An 18,936-nucleotide genomic window follows, 5' to 3' on the forward strand; every position below is an offset into this window, starting at 1 on the left:
CTGCCCAATCCCACAAGCATTGCTGGCACTCCCACTGGTCCACGGTCACACAGCAAAAAAGGTGCAGCACGCTTGACACTAGAGAAGAAGGGACCCCTGGTGCCTTTGCAAGCTTTTGGGGTGCTGCAAAACAACTTGACAGAACTTCTAAGAGGCCCAGCTCACCCCCACCCCACCTCCCCTGCTGGGTATGCATCCTGCAAAAGACACTTGCACAATGCACACCTGGGGACCAAGTCAAGGAGGTTTGACAAAGTGGGCGGGTTTTTTTCCCCTCCAAAATAGCTCTAAACTGAAAACATCCCAACGTCTCCAAAGGATCCATTATAGTTATGTAACAGAGTAACTGAAGGGCAGCTAGCACCCCAGGTACCTCATCATCCCGGATGGGTCTCACTCACAAGGCTAAATGAAAAAACAACCTCAGCTCACAGTACAAGAAACTAACGACTCGCTGCTTAGGGAATGTTCTTAAGCAAAAAGAAGGGACGAAAGGCAAGCTTCAGGAAAGAGCAGCCCAGCAGAGCACTGCAGAGAGAGCCATGTCTGCACAGGGCATTGGTCTGTGCCGAGTACAAGGATCTTCACTGTATTGTTTCTATTCACATTCTTCCTGTTCTGCAACAGCTGACCAGACAAGGTGGCTCACAGCTAGCTCTGGGGAGGCTGAGATTAGGAGGAGCCATGTGAGTGTGAGACCGGCACGGGCTACAGAGTGAGCTCCCCTCCCATGACCACACTAAGACGGCGTGAGAACATACCGAGCACAGAGCAAGTCCCGAGGGAGATGCCACAACTCCAACAGCCAGGAGGGTAAGGGCACAGCGGATAAAGATACCCGCTGCCAAGCCTGAGGATCCGAGTTTGATTCCCCAGGAATTCATGAGGTAGAAGGAACGCGCCAACTCCTCCAAGTTGTCTTCTGCCTGCCGAACATGCACCACAGCCCATGCACACACCCTCTCATCCCCAAACACACACTAATTATTTAATTAACTAATTTAAATAAGATAAAAGCAAGAAACAAGGGCTGAGGGCATCTGCAGCTCCAGAGACAGCAGCACTGTTGAATGGGGAGGAGTGAGGTGATGCAGTCCAAAACCCATACAATTCTCTGACTTGGATAAATGGATTAAACAATACGCAGTGTACAGGCTACAACTGGGAGGGTCGCTGCTAGATGATACAGGCCTTACACAAAAGGGCCGATGCTGTAGGATTCTACTTAACGAGATGAGAGCAGTCAACCTCAAAGGGACCAAAAGTAGACTGGCGCTCACCAGTCGGTGGTGGCGCGCACCTGTAATCCCAGCACACAGGAGGCACAGGCAGGCAGATCTTTGTGCATTGGAGGCCAGCGTGGTCTACAGAGTGAGTCCAGGACCTGAGGATGGTGGGAACCAGGAGCTGGGATATGTACCTGAAAGCGAGGAAGGGTAAGCTGGGCCTTTTAATACTAAGTGAAGTTGGTTTTGAGCATCCCCCCCAAACATACAAAAGCAGGGGGGAGGGGAAGAGGGGTGTGTCCGCGCACGCGCGGGGGGGGGGGGGGGGGGGGGGGTGGGAAGATGGGGAGTTAGTGTTCAAATGGGGCTGAAATTTCCATTTCAAAAGAGAAAATTGTCTAGAGATGAATGGTATAATAAGTATACACTTAAAATTGTCAAAATGGTAAATTCTGTGTTACCCTTATGAGTTTTGAATAGTTGCACTTCATAGTAGGCACGGCTGAACAAGGAAGCAGGCAGTGAATCGACAGTATCACGCCACTCAAAAGCTAGGGTCATGATGCAGATGACAATAATCAGAGGACCTGGGCACGGAAGAGCATCACAGAGCCAAGAGATATCACCTCTGCAGATACCTGTGGAGGTATGCTCAGAAAGGCCAGCAAGGTGAATGTCCCAGGACCAGGCTCAGCTTTGGGTACAAAAATAAATAAACAAACAAACAAACAAACAAACAAACAAATAAATAAAACCACTGAGTGGTTCCATGCTAGGACAGAACCCTGAGGAATCTTCCAGTTTTGTCTTATTTTGTTTGTTTTTTGAGACAGGATTTCTCTGTGTAGCCCTGGCTGTCCTGGACCTCACTTTGTAGACCAGGCTGGCCTCAAACGCATAGAGATACACCTGCCTCTGCCTCCTGAGCTCCATCACTGCCCAGCTTCCAGTTCTTAACTATAAGAAGAAAAGGCTGTGCACACTGCTAGCTAGGACTGGGGTAAAGATCCAGAAAAAAATAAAATGGTTCAGAGGCAGCACAGAGAACCCGAACTCCAGAGACAGAGAGAAAGAGTGGTGAAGCAGAGTTAGGGGAGCTTGCGTTCCTCTCTGAGAGTTCCCAGGAGCACACGGTAAAACAGGAGGGCTGGAGGAAGCAATGGGAAAGGAGTCCAGAAACCCAGACTGGATCTGGATGGACCACATTAACCGGGCACATGGCCTGTGGCCATCTGCTCTCTGGAAACCCCCTGGAAGGAGAAGGCAATACCTCACCAGGCAAGGCCATTAAAGAAATGACACAAATTCTGTGAGCCTGGGAGGCAGGGTGCTTAACAGGCAGGAGAACAGATGCTGTGCCTGTCAACCTCCAACCCCCAGAGACAGACAAGGCAGAGGCAGGTATTACTCACTTGCCACACACAGAGAGGCAGGGCAGACTTAAGTCAGTGAGAAGCAGAGGGTAAGAAGCTCAAGAAGCGTGCACAGCTGCAAAACGTTCTGCTAAGAAAAGGACAGTCCCAGCAATGGAGGCTACTTGCCTGGCCATGTACAGAGAGGTAGGTTCAACTCCCAGGATACAAACCAAACCAAACCAAAACAAACCCCGCCATGCTCATCAGCCTATACACAAAAGCAGGCAGACTAAAAGGAACAAAGGGCAACCCAGCAGGATGGGGAGTCAGAAAGTGGTTTTCTTGATGACAGTTTCAATGTTGCTCTTCTAGGCACATCTTCAGGAAGACTGCTCTTGGCCCAGGTATTGAAGAATTGCATTCAAGTCAGAAGAGCCAGGTGTGGTGGCTCATGCCTTTGATCCAGGACTTAGGAGGCAGAGGCAGGCAGGTCTCTGTGAGTTAGAGTGAGGTCCAGGACAACTAGTGCTACACAGAGAAATCCTATCTTGAAAAACAAATAACAAACAAAACCAACCACAACAAAAACAAACAAAAAAGAAAGAACTCAACCAGTCTACCATAGACATGAACTCAGGGTCTGGGACACGCTAAGCGGCTGAAGAAATCTTCATGAGACTCTGGGCCCCCCATGCACCTGTGGATCTCCGAGCCCTGGACAAGCTCAGAGCCACTCACCCATCCCATGCCCAGCTGAGCTTTCACAGAGTTCTCAGACCATGTCCTGCACACTCTGTGCCTGAAGCTGGACCTTGCTGGCTGTGTGGCTCTGGGCAAGTTTACTAACTTGTCCAGCTAAGCCAGACTCATCTGTAAAACTCTGGGAAAAACAGTCATGCTTCCTGAGCTTCCAGAAGGATAATCCCAGGAGACCTGAGCACAGATCCAGGTGCTCACGCACTTCAAAGGTCCCTCACAAGGGACACAGTCAGAATTTACAGTCCTCCATACCAGTCCAGGAGCCCAGGCAGTGAGTTCCCGCCTCCCCGCTCCCATCCCCCATGCATTTGCCCCTGCTGCCCAGATACCTCCCAGCAAAAACACAACAGCTGCACTCCTATGCATCCTTTGGGACAGCCCCACTCACTGTGGGCATCAAAGCTTTCCCAACTCCACCACACAGTTCCGTGGCCCCTCCCTTGTACTGCTTCCCATAGGGTTACATGACTACCATTGACTATGAACTCAAGAAATGCCATGCCCTGCCCCCAAAACACGGGAAGAGCTCCGTGGGCCTTTGTTAACTACAGAAAATTGACCCTGCACAAGCAAAAACACTTTGGAAAACGACTTCTGTAAATGGACATTAAACTCGAGTGAGATGATGAGTTAGCTGGAGAGGAACTACAGAGGGCGAAGATACAAGATCAGAGACTTGGGCTGGAAGGACCACAGGCAAGGCTCCAGCCCACATCTGACAGACCAGCTCTGCCTAGGGCCTTTTACAGGCATTCCTGGACAGACAAGTACTACAACCTCCCTACCCTAGGTTAATTTCTGTTGCCCATATCTGTGCTCAAGGGTCCTGGAAGTATCTTCTGGGGTACCCACAAAGGCTGTTGTTATCCTTGAGTTTTACAGGAGAGAGTATGGCTTTAGCTGGCAAGTTAAGAAACAAAAAGCAGCTTAGGAGAGACAAGGTTTATTTGAATTCACAATTCCAAGTTATAGGAGCTTGAAGCAACCAGCCCCAGCCATAGTCAAGAGCAGAGAGAGAATGAATGCATGCACGCTTGCTGCCCAGGCGAGCCAAACCTGAGGGCTGGTGCTGTTCACGTGGAGGCTGGTCTTCTCATATCAATTAACATGACCAAGACAGATGGACGGACAGACAGACAGACACACACACACACACACACACACAGCCTGGGAGGGTCAGGCCTGATTCAGACAACCCCTCTCTGACGGGGGGGGGGGGGGGGGTCCCAGCTTTCAAGTGTCAAGTTGGCAATTAAGACTAACCACTGCCCTCTTCCAGCTAAGGGTTCCTGGGGAACCTGGCAACAGGAGGAGGAGTGGGGGGACAGGGAAGTGCTTCTCACCCAGGCAGTGAGCTCAGATGACCACAGCATGGTCCTGGAATGTGATGAGAGGAGGCCCTCCGCTTCACCCTAAGACCCTCTCCAAGTGACCCATTTAAGTTTATCGCCCAAAACACACCTTTCCATATCAATACAAACAGAAAGTCCGGGTGGAGACAGAGCGCAGTGACACCAGTGGTTCCAAGCTCTTCGAGAAATCTGAGAAGCTGTTTAACATCTCCAGCCTCTCCGTGTTTTCTAATCCTTCTGCTGGCAACTTGTTCTAACTGTGAGATCAAAGAGAGGGCGGAACGTACACACCCACCTGAGGAAACACACTGAAGAATCGCACTGAAGAATCGGCAGGTGACGCTGGCAGTAGACAGCTGACTGGGGCGGGGGGGGGGGGGGGGGAGTAGAGACCCCTTCTGAAGACGGTTTTTCTCTGGGTAGAACAGAGTAGCAGAACGGGACTCTACAGCCAGCCAAAGAGGGAAGGACAGACACTGGAGGGGGAGAATCTCTACGGTTACCAGGGTAGAAGTTTGCTAAATGTCCACACAAGGAGATAAGGGAAGCCGGGTGATGGTGCCGAACGCCTTTAATCCCATCACTTGGGAGGAAGAGGCAGGTGGATCTATGTGAGTTCAAGGCCAGCTTGGTCTACAGAGTAAATTCCAGGACAGCTAGAGCTACACAGAGAAACCCTGTCTCAAAAACGAGGAGGGGGGGAGGAAGAAGAGGAGGAGGAGATAAAAGTAAGTGCACCTCCGTGGCCTTCTGCCATTTAAAAACCAGGGGCAGAAAGAACCCAATGGGATTATGCACATGGAAGTACTTAGCTAGCTAATGTTTGCAGGGGAGCTCCTGCTCGCCAACCACGCCCCTCGCTCTCTCACACTGACTGGTGTGGCACCAGCTTCAGGGACCTATTCTCTACCTTGTCCTACCATGAAAGGACACCTACCACTCCTCCCTCTCACTCCCAGCTCAGCTCACCTTTTATAATAAAGGCATCCTTTATAGAAACAACACAATGTCATGACCCATGGAGACAGACACCCAAGGCTCCCCAGGGTCCCACGGAAGGTCTGGCAAAGGGTGGGGCAAATAGCACAGAGTCGTCATTCACCAATATCTATTTATAGGAAAAGACCTGGAGCAGGCAAAGCAGCTGAGGCAGCCAGACCTTGGGGGTTTTCTTTGTGCACCCTCATTCTCCCCACAACGGAAGGGGAGAGGGAGGCCTGTCATCCACGCATGCTTCACACTGGCACCTTGCCTTTCCCTCACCCTCACCTGATTCCACCTCGGAGCTGCCCTGGGGCCCTCTGCCCCCTCTCCCAGCGATGCCCTTATCACCCGTCACCTGGAGTACTGCCACAACCTAGCTGGCATCAAGCCCCTCCCAAAGCCCAGCCTCTACTCTACTGTAGCAAAAGCAGGCTCTCTCAAGCACAGGCCAGAGACTGCACGCGCATGCATGCGCACACACACACACACACACACACACACACACACACTCTTGCACTCCCATAGAGGGTTTAATGCACAGCGCAGTTGCCTTGGACTGTCACCAGAGCTAGAGTGTATGATAAACAACAGTTACCAGCATCATCTGCAGTGCAGGCTTGTGAACAACCAGGAGCTCAGTTCCCTGAAATTCTGAACCCAGAATGCTAGGGGTTAACTCAGGGGATTTTTTAAAAAATTTTATGTGTGTATGTGTGTGTGTGTGTGTGTGTGTGTGTGTGTGTGTGTGTTTTGCCTGCACGTATGTCTGCACACCACCTGTGTGCCAGGTTGAGAGCCATGGGTCCTCTGGAACCACAGTGACAAATGGTACTGGGCTGATAGGTGATGGAACCTGTTCTTAACTGCTGCAGCCTTTCCAGCCAAGGGCTCTGCAAATATTTGTTTGAGGAAGAAAATAACACACACACATACACAATTTTCTTCAGATGGACTGAAAACATTTAACCCATGCCTACAGTCCCAGCACCAGAAAAAGGCTGAGGCAGGAGGATCACTGGGAGTTCCAAACTGAGCAACACAGTGAGACCATCTTAAATTAAAAAAAAAAAAAAAAAAAAAAAAAAAAAAAAAAAAAGACAGTGAATGAGAAAGCCTGCCTCACTTCCACCTGTCAGAAACACATCTCCCCCATTTCTACAGAGGTAAGACTACTGGCTCTAATGCTACAACCTAATCCTTCATCCTAGTTCACTCTATGCCTTCCTGGAGCACCCATTCCGGCACAGCTCTTCAGGGAGGGACTAAAGGGAAGCCACTTTATGCCCTCTGGCTTGTCACCCATGCAGTGATCGCTGGAGATGTGCTCTTTCAGTTCCTAAATAAGGCATATGATGTTTCCTTATGCTGTCCCATGTTTGTTCTACCAGTCCTTCTAAGCCTGTGCGGAGGCTTCTTTTCTCTTGCAAACGGAAGCTTTTTTGTTTGCTTGTTTTGTTTGGTTTTGATTTTTTTGATTTTTAGAGACAGGGTTTCTCTGTGCAGCCTTGGCTGCCTTGGACTCTCTTTGTAGATCAGGCTGGCCTCGAACTCACAAAGACCCACCTGCCTCTGTCTCCCTCAGTACTGGGATCGCCTGGCCCAAAGTGAAGCTTTTTTTTTTTTTAGAAGGTGTTCCTCACAAAGTATCTTGCTCCCAAGCCCACTAAAAAGGGCCAATTAATGCAAAGCCCTTCTGCTACAGCTCACTTTTGTTTTTCTAAAGCCCATATTACAATTAAAAAACAAAAAACAACTTCCCCTTGGGGCTGGAGAGATGGCTCAGTGGTTAAGAGCACTAACTGCTCTTCCAGAGATCCTGAGTTCAATTCTCAGCAACCACATGGTGGCTCACAACCATCTAGAATGTGATCTGATGCATACTGTATACATAATAAATAAATCTTAAAAAAAAAAAAAAAACTTCCCCACATTTCAAAAAAAAAAGAGAAGCTTATAAAATTGTAACTTTCTAGCAAACCCCCAAATGTCTTGCTGTTTACTGAGGCATTCTAATTTGTTTTTAAGCATTTCATCTTAAATTGGTTTCCCATTTTAAAAACAAGGAAACCAATGCTCAGAGCTGAAGTTGCCCAAGATGGCACAGTCGGGCTCTAGGGTAACACTGAAACTCTCCACATTTGCACAGTACCCAGATACAGTGAGAGCAACTGTGCCAAATGCTACACTGGCCAACCAGCCTTCCCCTGCAAGGCATGGCGGGAGTGCTAACTAACTGGCAAGCCACTCACTCCAACAGCTTTCTTTGCACACGAGGCTGCTGAAAGATCGCACGCATGCACTCACGCAAGGCAACAGAGGCGGGGCTGAGCAGAAGCGGCCCAAGCACAAGCAATGCCAGGGATTTAGTCAACAGAGAGCTAATACGAGTCAACAGTGGCTGCGGCTGCCAAGCACACCATCCAGTGGGATCTACAGGCCCATTCATAGAAGGAAAGCTCCTGGCTCCCTCAGACCAGACCACACCTGAAGGCTGTGCATGGCTGGACTAACAGAAGGGCGGTACCCTCCGTGGGAGGGCAAGGTTTCTGAAAAGAAATGGCTCCGGGTGGCACTGTACGTGTCACCTAGAAGCTGGGCTTATACACCAGGCCCACTTTGGAATGCACGTTATAGACGGGGTCTTAAAAGACCTCTTCATTCATTTTCCCCCCAAGACGGAGAAAACTGACTGTCAACAGGAAGGACTCCACAGTCATGCCAGCAGATTCAACCAATCAAACCAGCCAACTTCAAGTCTGTTGGGAAGGGGACTCACTAGGAAAATGACAGTGGCATCTTCCTTTATTGATGGTGACAACTGGGCCATGGCTTTGCCAAGTGACAGTGGATTTAAGATGCTATCATTTCAAGCACCAAAAATTTCCTACCTACCCCACAGCCCATCGTGCCCCACCTCAACCTCTTGGAGGATCTCGTAACTCAAGAGTACCAAAACCATCTTTCCAATATGTCTTCCAAGAGCCTCCCGACCATATCTCACTGACCTTTGTGTTTACAGCAAGTAGCTTGGCACATTCAAGACACCCCATAAATGATGAGTAACTGCACTGAGGTGCCACAGCCTGGTCATACTGAGGGCGTTACTGTGTTTGAGGCCATTGTAGAACACAAGTGTCTGTCCTGAAGAGGGTCTAATAAAAAGGTTTATGACAACACATTACCATTTTTGTACGCTGTGCAAAGGAATTCTTGAAGCTAAGGCCACCAGAGGGTTTTAATTACAAAGGAGCCATACTTAGTCTGGCCTGGTCCCTGGGTCTCTACAGAAGTGATCCAGCACAGAAGGTGGCTTAGGGGTATCAGGTCAAAGGTAATGTGACAAGCAGCCGGGCAAGGCCAGAACCCAGGAAGCGGTAAACATTCAGAGATGGAGGAACAAGCACAAAAGGGGTGAAATGCCTAGAAGGTCGGCACAGAAAGGGTATCCAGGAAGTGGGTCTAAGGAACAGGACAAATACTACAAATTCACAGGGGGAGCCAGCTGCCTGGCGCTAAACCTAGTAACTGGGAAAATTAATTACAGAAACTAGCACTCAGATCTGGGAAGATCAGTGGAGACTGAGTGATGTGATTCTAATATCTAATAAATCTTTAAATCAATGAGCCATGTTCACTGGTAATTTTTCTTCATCTTCCTTCCATGAGAGCTCACAGGACAAAGCCAGCGTTTGCTTTTATTTGCCTATGGACATGGTGCACGATCATACGTCTGTATGTATAAATAAAACTTGAGGTTCATTAAATCACTTATCTTTTTTAAAAAATCAAAAAGATCTGCCATCAGTAGGAAACCCGAGATGGAGGGATTCATCTGTGCCCTTTTATTAAAAAAGGAAGAAACCTTTTAGGAAGCCAGAGTTCCCTTCCCCCACTCAGCCCCAACAGCTGCAGTAAGTCAGCGTCCCAACCTGTTCATTTGTGTACCTGTTTGGACCTCTTTAGCACACAGGCACTTTACTCCGTTTGCAATTTTTCATCTCAGAAACACCACTTAAGCCTGTCGCACAAACCTGACAGTAGCAATACATTTTATATGCCAATTATCCCCGGGGAACAGACAAGAAAACCACCCAGCAAGGAAAACGAACAAAGTTCCCAAGGATAGCATTCCTTTGCCAGATGCAAACTGCGCCACATCCTCTCCCAACCCAAGCTGCCCACTCACCTAGTCCCTGCTCCCCTGCTCTCACGCCGCTGCCTCTCTCTCCTAGCTGCATGAGAGCTGGAGAGCCCTCACTCTTGCGGAGCAGTGACATGAATGCTTTTTAAAAGACAACCCGCTCTGGGTTAGGAAATGTTGGCACCTTTTCTATGAAAAGGCCCCGCAAGGATATTTTCATGACAAAATGCTCTCCTATGGAGCACAGGAACCACAAAAATGAAACTACCATAAATTGAAACCGTCTCCAAATTAAACCCACTCGAAGAAGCAAGCATTGAAGCCCAGACCAAGAAGGCTGATTTTCCCATCGGAGACCCTTACTGGTTAAGAGCTCTCTCCTTTAGTCTAAAGAATTCCTGCCACCCAATTACAGAATGTCTGGAGGCCTAACCTCTCCGGACAATCTGTAACTCATGTAAAGCTCAATTAACTGCGGTGTCTTCAGTCATGCCCAAATACTCCCGAAGGCACCGTCTGCCGCAGCGCCTTGTATACAGTGGGCACCCGTGAGTGCATCGGTTTCATGGGATCTGACTGCCCTTTCGGCCAGAAAGGCTCTTTTGGCGGCTGGACTCGCTGCTGGAGATACTGGCGCTGGCCTGGCTTGTCACTGGAACTGGGCCCGGGTGCAACCACCTGTGGGTGTGTGGCCGGGACACAGGCCCTGGCCCTACCACCCTGGGATTCCCTGCACGTCCCACGCACACTGTCCGGTTTGGGAGGGGCTCGGTAAGGCAGTCCAGAGAGGGGCCCGGGCTAACTCCCAGCACCCCAAGGCTTCTCTGTCTGTTCCAATTTGACCTGACCTGCGAGTTTGCTCCCAAGTCGCTCCACCCTCAGCGAGGTTGTGAACCAGGGGACTCTCTGGGATAGGAGTGTGGGCCACCCATAGGGGATCAGCAGAGGGCAGAGAGGGCAAAACTGTTCCCTAGCTTTCTTCCCAAACTTGGGGCACCTGCTGGGTTTTTTTTTTCCTCCAGTGCCTCAAGGCCTGACACCAAAAGTGGGATACCCCCAGCAGCCCTGCGTCGCTTGAAAAATTCTACTCAACCCAGCTTCCGAAGGCGAACATTGGCAGGGAATGCGGGCCACCTGCTCCAAGGGGAGGGGACGTAGGGACGTGGAGACAGTGTGCCATGGGGTAGAGGTGAGGCCCAAAGAACCTAGGTGAACACCAATGAAGCCCCAACCCTGCGGTGCAAGGTGCCAAAGACTGGGCCCCGGAGCGTACCCGGGCTAGTGGTGTGGGAGGGTTCAGGGCTTGAGGGACTGACAGAAAATGGGGGAGGGGTCCCCAAAGAGCGCCCAGGGAAGCTTCCCAGAGAGAATACTGGGGCAGGGGGCTCTGCCCCCAAGGGGTGCAGGCTGCCAGTGCCCTGCACGCGCCGCGACACTCACCGGCAGGTCCACGCTCACTTCGGTTCCGTCGAGTAGAAAGACTCGGCAGTAGAGGGTGGCCTTGGCAGCTCCGGAGGCAGAGATGTGCACAGCCGCGCCGCCCGTCAGCAGGGGCCCGCCGCCGGCCGGGAACACGCTGCCCCCGGGCGCGGCGGGCAGCACCGAGGAGCCAGCGACGGCGGCCGGGCCCCCTCGCGGCCCCCCGTCGCGCTCGTCCCCCAGCCCGGCGGCCCCGCGCCCCGCCGCGCCCCGCGCGTAGCGCTGCATGGAGCGGCGGCCAAAGGTCCGGCGCAGGAACCGCAGCATCCTGGCCGGGGGCGCCCCCTGCCTCCGCCCCCTGCGCTGCCGCTGCGCCGCCGCCCGGGAGCGCCCGCCGCTGCTGCCGTCAGTGCCCGCCGCGCCGCGCCGCGCCGCCTCCCGCGGGCTGCGGCCCGGGGCTCGCTCCCGCCCAAGCCGAGGCCGCGCTCCGGCCGCCCGCCGGGCGCGTCGGCCGGGCCAGCGCCCGGCGCGAGTAGCCGCGCGGGAGAGAGCGCGCACGGGCGGCCCGGGAGACCGTCCCGCTGCTGTCGCCGCCGCGCGCTAGGGTCGGTCGCTCGGTGCCAGCTGCTGCGTGTCCGCTGCACCTATCCCCCGCTTCTCGAAGAGCGCTGCGGGGGGGACCCGGCTGCGGGCTGCTCCCGCGCGGCGCGCCGGCCGAGGGCCAGCCGGAGCAAAGCGCCTGCGTGCTCCCGGCGCGCTCGCTCCTACTCGTGCCGCGCCCGGCCGGAGGAGGCCCTCGCCGAGCGCCCGCTCTCGGGGCGCCTTTTCCTAGAGCCTGCAGCCCCCGCCTCCCACCTGGGAGGGCTGCACCTCCAGTCGCCGCCGCCGGCACTGCAGCACGCCCTCCTCCCCCGGGGCTGCGCCGGGCCTGTGCTGCCCCCTGCCGGCCCGAGCGCCCCCTGCTGTTGTAGGTGCGCTCACGTGCTTACACGTAGGTGAGCACACACGTGTTTCCGGGCTCCCAGGACCCCCGAGAAGTCCGAGAGTTCCCCCTCCTTGGTCGGATAAAGAAGACAAAGCTGCCTCCTTCCTTGAAAAACTTGCACCTGGAGCAAAGAAAAACAAGTCTCTTTCTGAAAGAAAAACCAAACCACCAACAGCACTCAGTTTCCCCTTTTGCAGAAGAGATGGAGTAGGAGACCTGGAAGGTCCCGTGCGACTTAATTAAATTCTATCAGTGTACACATCTCATCCCTGGCTGCCGCTTTAACCTTCCAGTCCAATGAACCCGTTCCAAATAAGAAAATTGAGGCCTCTGAGGAGGGGAAGTACTTTTCCGTACTCCCGGCAGACACCCTGCTTCAAGGACCTCGCTCATGCCCAGAATTAAGGCAAGCGTCTGCATAAGCAATTGCTGCTGAGAAGGTTGGTCAAGGTTGGACACACTTCTGGGAAGTGAAGTAGATCCGGGGCCATGAGAATGAAATCGCATAGGGCACATGGAGAGGAAACCCGGGGACAGCGATTTACCAACGCAGCAACGCCCACAGGCTCGGGGTTTGCCCACTGACACGCGGTTGTCCCTGGCTGCTGCGTGAGAAATGTGGGAAAAGGGGCTGAAAGGAGGCCGGGCCTTTGGGGAGAATAATACTGCTGTTTATCAGGCCCTAATTTTGTGCCCGTCACTATGCTAAGCTCTTTCTATATGTCTTAATTTGGCCTGTTTGCATATATATATATAGGTTATTATCCCGATTGTACAAAGGAGGAAACAGAGCTTTAGAGAGCTTAAGAGACAGACAGACATACAACCTCGCTGACTGAGCTCCGGAGCTATTGGCGGAACACGGAACATGACTGGCAAGCGAGTGACAAGTTAAGAGAGAGCTGGAGGAGAAATGGCCTCAGCAAAACAGACAAAGAAGACAATGAATGTAGGAGACATTCCAAAAACAGTTATTTACTGAAAAACAGCTGTTATCTCAGATTTCATCACTTGCTTCTTCACTAACCCTCACTCCAGCTCTCCCCATTGGTCTATGTATTCCTGCACACCTAGATGGAGTTTGGAGCTTAGGTTTGTGCTAGGCTTGCCGAAGGCCTGAGAGCTACCCGGCATTCATTCTAGGATATCAAGGAAGCACCCATGTGACAGTATCCTCTGAGAAGCATCTCCAATAAGCCACTGGACACCCACTCTGCTCTCACCTCCACCACAAGATTTACCAGACATTATGTGCACGTTGGTGTAGCCCAGGCCCTCCAGCCGGTTTCTAAGATATCTCCAGCATTTTAGTAGAATGAATACCCTCACTCAAAGGCAGCCACCGTTGCATTTTACATTTGCATTGCTGTGTTTTACCATATGTGGTCAAAGGCGGCTTTGTTCTATGATTGAGTTTAAAAAAAGGTTGGGGGGGGTTAACTCACTATTATAACCAATGGAATCAAAAGGGACTTCATTGGGAGACAGGAGGGTCAGAGTGAGAGAAGGAGCCATGACAAAGGCAACAGCTGTCAAAATAAGGGTTGGGGGCTGGAGAGATGGCTCAGTGGCTAAGGGCACTTACTGCTCTTCCAGAGGACCCAGGTTCAAATCTCAGCACTTACATGGCAGTTCACAGCTGTCTGTAATTCCAAGATTTGACCATCTCACATAGACATACGTGCAGGCAAACATAAAATAAAAATAAGTAAGGGTCCCGAAGCTAAGGGATGCAGGCACACTCTAGAATATTGGTTTTCAACCTGTGAGTTGCACACACACACACACGCGCGCGCCTTGGAGTTGCATATCAGATAAATATCTACGTTACAATTCATAACAGTAGTAAAATTACAGTTATGAAGTAACAACGAAAATAATTTTGATTGGGGATCACCACAACATGAGGAACTGCATTAAAGGGTCACAGCATTAGGAAGGTTGAGAACCACTGTTCTAGAAGCAAGAAAGGTAAAAAGTGGGCTATACCCTAGAGTCCAGAAGGAATGCAACACTGACTTCAGCCTGTAAGATCCACCTCAGCCTCCAGAATGGCAAAATAACACCCCCATGTTGTTTCAAGCCACTGTATCTGTGGTTCTTTATGTCAGCCAAGTAGGAAGTAAGGCCCGCGCACAGTGTGATGTCACTTTGGAGCATCACAGCTTTCTGAGCCACCCATCTCACGAGCATCGTCTGGGTTATGCAGAGACTCTCTCCTGTTGAACTCCGGCCCCGTTAATACAAGACATTTTCTTATTCATCTGTGCATTCCCAGCCAGCACCTAGGCCACGCTGCTCACCAGATGCTGGCTGACTGTCCACGAGGTAATGCTTCCTCTTCCTAGTGGCTCTCCAGGACACACGTCTCGATTTCTTCTTAGAGCTCAGGAGAAGGAAGTTGAGTGGAGCCTCACACCAGTGACGCTGTTCAGACCCAGTGGCTGCTGACCATGGTTGCACCGTGACTGGTGTGTCTGGCTCTGCCCATCTAATGGATCTCAGCTCATTTAGCTCCTACATGGAGGGGAGACAAACAAACATGCAGGCGTCGCTCTAACAGTGGTTCTTGTCGCTAAGGTTTCAGCCTCAGAATTTCAACATTTAATGAGCAAACCTGGGTTTTACAGTTGCAGCACTGTACACGCCATAGATGCCCGTTCTCAGGCGTTGTCTTCAGACCCTGAAGTTCCCAGCTCTCTTACCTAACGTCTATAGCCAGCTCTTCAAAGATTTGAATGCTCTTCTCTTGGATGTCCTTTATGAGTAGTCAGCCAGAACTGCCTGCATATGGATGCATCGTTCCTTTATCGCTACTTGTGTGTATGTGTTGATGTACATGTGTGTACATGTTTGTGTGTGTACATGTGTGCATGTGTCTGTGTATGTACATGTGTGTATGATTGGGTACGTGTGTGCGCGCGTGTGTGTTTGTGTATGTACATGTGTGTGGTTATGTACATGTGTATGAGTTTGTGTGTACATGTGTGTGTGCTTGTGTGTACATGTGTGTACATGTGCATGTGATTGTGTGTACATGTGTGTATGCATTGTGTATGCAAGTGTGGATGTGTTTGTGTGTATACATTTGTGGATGTGTTTGTGTGTATATATGTGTATATTTGTGTGTGTACACATATATATGTGTGTACATGTGTGTATGCATTTGTGTGTACATGTGTGTATCTGTTTGTGTGTGTGCATGTGTGTATGCATGCAGAAGTCAAAGGCTGATGATGGGTGTTTTCTTCAGTCACCCTCTACCTAATTTTTGAGACAGGCTGTCTGGCTGAACCTGAACCCCCTGAGTCAGATAGCCTAAGCAACCAAGAAGTCCCAGGGATCCTGTCTTCTCAACTTCCCCAACACTTGGATTACAGGCATGTGCTGCCATGCTTGGCGTGGTCCCACTCCTACCACTCTCTGAGATGAGATTTGCAGGGTTGAACACGGCGCCACCCCTGCCCTGCTGCGGACTGGCTCCGCCCCACAGCCTCCTTGCCCTCTCCATGTTACAGCTCATACGTTCCTCTCTGCCCGAGCTCCCAGGCACTTGCCACTCTACCTGTCTCTACTCAGGGGTTCTGTGCTGTCAACAAACCTTGACGTTTCCTATAGACCTACCCCGCTCCGGTGTGATCACATCATTAATTAAACACTCTTCAGCCTGTTTTTCTAAAGAACGTCTAGAAATGTACCATTTGACCCAATCCTTTGTTTCCTGGATTGAGCCTCATATAACTGTCCCTGAATCCCACTGGGCTTCTGTCCCTCCCCCAAGACCAAGACTGCACTTCAGTGTCGGTTCTTACTTACTCCTTTGGAACTTTAGTCTTTCTATAACATTCTTTGAGATTATTATGTGATACAAAGTCTTCATGTAAATGTTGCATACATAGCAACTTGGCCTTTCAAGGATGTGTGGATGTGCACATGTGAGCACTTTAGATGTCACTCCTGAGACAATGTCCACTTGAAACTGTCTCACCATCCTGCAATTTTTTTTCTTGGTTTGGTTTTTGTTTTGTTTTGGTTTTTGGTTTTTGGTTTTTTTGTTTGTTTGTATTTTGTTTTTGAAACAGGGTTTCTCAGTGTAGCCTTAGCTGTCCTGGACTCACTTTGTAGACCAGGCTGGCCTTGAACTCACAGCGATCTACCTACCTCTGCCTCCCAAGTGCTGGGAATTAAAGGCATGCTCTGCCACCACCCGGCCTATCCTGCAACTTTTTGATTGGACTTAGCCAGTAAAGCCAAGGGATCTACCACTCACCACCTCCCCAGGACTGGAGTTACAAGTGCTTGCTACGCTACGAGCTTTTTAAAGTCTATTTAAAGTGAGTTCTGGGAATCAAACACAGGTACTATGCTTAAGCACTTTTCCAACTGAGCTCTCTCCCCAGCTCCCACATGCCGGCCTCCTCTTTCACAGAGAGGACAGCTGTGGTTTCAATACCAAGCTAAAGTCCATTTTTCTTCTTTGAGTTACCATACAGAGTCATTTTGTCCTGACTCAAAAGCTTAAAGGTCTAGAACACTGGCTCTCAACCTTCCTAATGCTGCTACCCTTTAATACAGTTCCTCGTGTTGTTGTGACCCCGAGCATAAAATTATTTCATTGCTACTTCATAACTGTAATTTTGCTACTGTTGTGAATCATGATGTAAAATATCTGATACGCAGGATATCCGATATGTGACCTCTGGGGAGGTCGTGACCCACAGGTTGAGAACCAGTGGTCTAGAAGAAGCTGACCTCCCCACCCCCCCGCATCTTCTGCCTCAAGTATGGGATATGTGAGCAGGCATGACTAACCAGAGGGCTGCATTCCTGCCCCCCCCCCAGAACCCTGTCACTGGCTCATGAATGTGCAAGCCAGTAGAAGTTAGCTCTGGAGCTCAGGCAGCAATCTCTTCCCATTGGAATTTCTTCTTCTCCTTCTCCTTCTCCTTCCTTCTCCTCCTCCTTCTCCTCCTCTTTCTCTTCCTCTTTTTCCTCCTCCTCTTCTTTCTCCTTCTCCTCTTCCTCCTTCTCCTCCTCCTCTTCTTTCTCCTCCTCCTTGCTTTGTCTTGTTTTTCAAGACAGGGTTTCTCTGTTTAGCTTTGGTTGTTGTGGACTCTCTGTATAGACCAGACTGGCCTCAAACTCAAATCAATCCACCTGCCTTTGCCTATCCAAGGGCTGAGATTACATGTGCGTGCCACTACGCCTGGCTTTTGCACTCTTCTTTCTTTCTTTCTTTCTTTCTTTCTTTCTTTCTTTCTAACACGGTGATAAGTACTGGTTTATTTAAATTCTACATGCATTCATCCAGTTGGACAAGCAACATTTGTTGAAGATGGATTTTGCACTGTTTCCTAAAGGCCCGCTTTGACATCATACGGAGAAAGCCTGAGATGGTGCCAACATCCAGAGAGGCAGAGTCAAGAGACACAGGAAACACAGATTTCTGGTGATAGTCTGTTTTAATTTCCTAAATCTGGCCATCGCCTGAAGCTTGACCCACGTCCTGCAATGCACATCTTAGAAGGAGGAGGAGGAGGAGGAGAAAATGGTGGTAGAATAAGATACAAATATATAAATATACAAATATATAGATCACATAACATAGTTTAAGGACAGAATCAAGATTAGAGTGGCTTCCTGCGTGCTAGGTCTTCCCTTTGCTCCTCTATTCTCTTCCTTGAGCACGGGACATTGACATTACTTTAAACATGTATTCAGTTTGCTCATACTTGGAAGGACTTGGCTCCAGGCAAATAATTAGCAACTCCAGTCACCGAATTATGAAGAACTGAGTGAGCAGTTATAAGTGATTTAAGCTCTTAAACCAAAAGTAGAAGCGACAAAAGGACCCAGGTGTCTGCAACTGAGACCCAAATCTGGTTTTGGCCAATTTTTTTTCCCTTCTGCTCCACATCAAATGGAGACCCTCTGCCTCAACATCTAAGCTCTATATCCCACTACAAACCCCCACTGTGCAGCCCTTGGTCTAGACATAAGAGATCATCACATCTGGAAGGAAGAGGTGCCCTTTCTTTGCCTGCTGGCAGCCTGAGTGAGGAGTCCCTAACTGAGGAGCCATTTCTTCCCTGAAAGTTATCTTTATCCGCACATTGGGGGAACACCCATGGCTCTGATAAGATGGCCCCTCTAGCCAAACCCAAGGTACATAGAGAGTGAGAGGGACACTTCTTAGAGTGCCCGCTCCAGCTGCACCCTCCTGCCTCCATCTCCAATACACCCTGTTGCTGTGTCACCCAAGCCAGGCTCACTCCCGCTAAGCATCTCTGATTAGCTCTCTGGGCCCTTACTTGCCATGTGCCCTTTGCTGGGGAGACATGAGCAAATGTCTTCCATCCTGGAAAAGACTGATGGCACACTAACAGAAGTGATTCCACCCAAGCCTGGCTTGGCAGACCATGAGTTTATTGGGATTTGCTCACAGGGGACTCAAAGGCAACTGCGTCACTGAAGGCCAGCTCAGCACAGGTGACAGCCCATGAAAGCTGTGTCCTAGGAGCTCCCCACCCAACCCCAACTCCAGCAGCTGTTTCCTGCGTATAACTTTCTGAGCGCAGAAGCCTTGTAAAATTGCCTTAGTTTTCAGAGTCTTATGAGGTGCCCCTCTCCCTCCAGGAGAGTGTGTGTTAGTCTACAGGAAAAAAGCTACACAACATTTACTCCTTCTTGGACTACGTTTTGCCTTTGCTCTTTT

At 50.4% G+C, this 18,936-nt stretch overlaps 1 protein-coding gene across 4 annotated transcripts in view; it reads right to left on the bottom strand.

Annotated features, from left to right (window-relative positions):
• Epb41l4b (erythrocyte membrane protein band 4.1 like 4B) overlaps positions 1 to 11,578 on the bottom strand; it is a 149,332-nt gene extending 137,754 nt beyond the window's left edge. For all 4 annotated transcript variants that reach the window (XM_051162278.1, XM_051162264.1, XM_051162272.1 and 1 more), the window contains exon 1: positions 11,258 to 11,578. In XM_051162278.1, the coding sequence (XP_051018235.1) occupies positions 11,258 to 11,563 (306 nt within the window). In that variant the 5' untranslated portion in view covers positions 11,564 to 11,578. The remainder of the gene's footprint in view (positions 1 to 11,257) is intronic.
• Positions 11,579 to 18,936: the final 7,358 nt, after the last annotated feature.

The sequence above is a fragment of the Acomys russatus genome, chromosome 2 (assembly GCF_903995435.1).
Source record: "Acomys russatus chromosome 2, mAcoRus1.1, whole genome shotgun sequence".
NCBI lineage: Eukaryota > Metazoa > Chordata > Mammalia > Rodentia > Muridae > Acomys > Acomys russatus.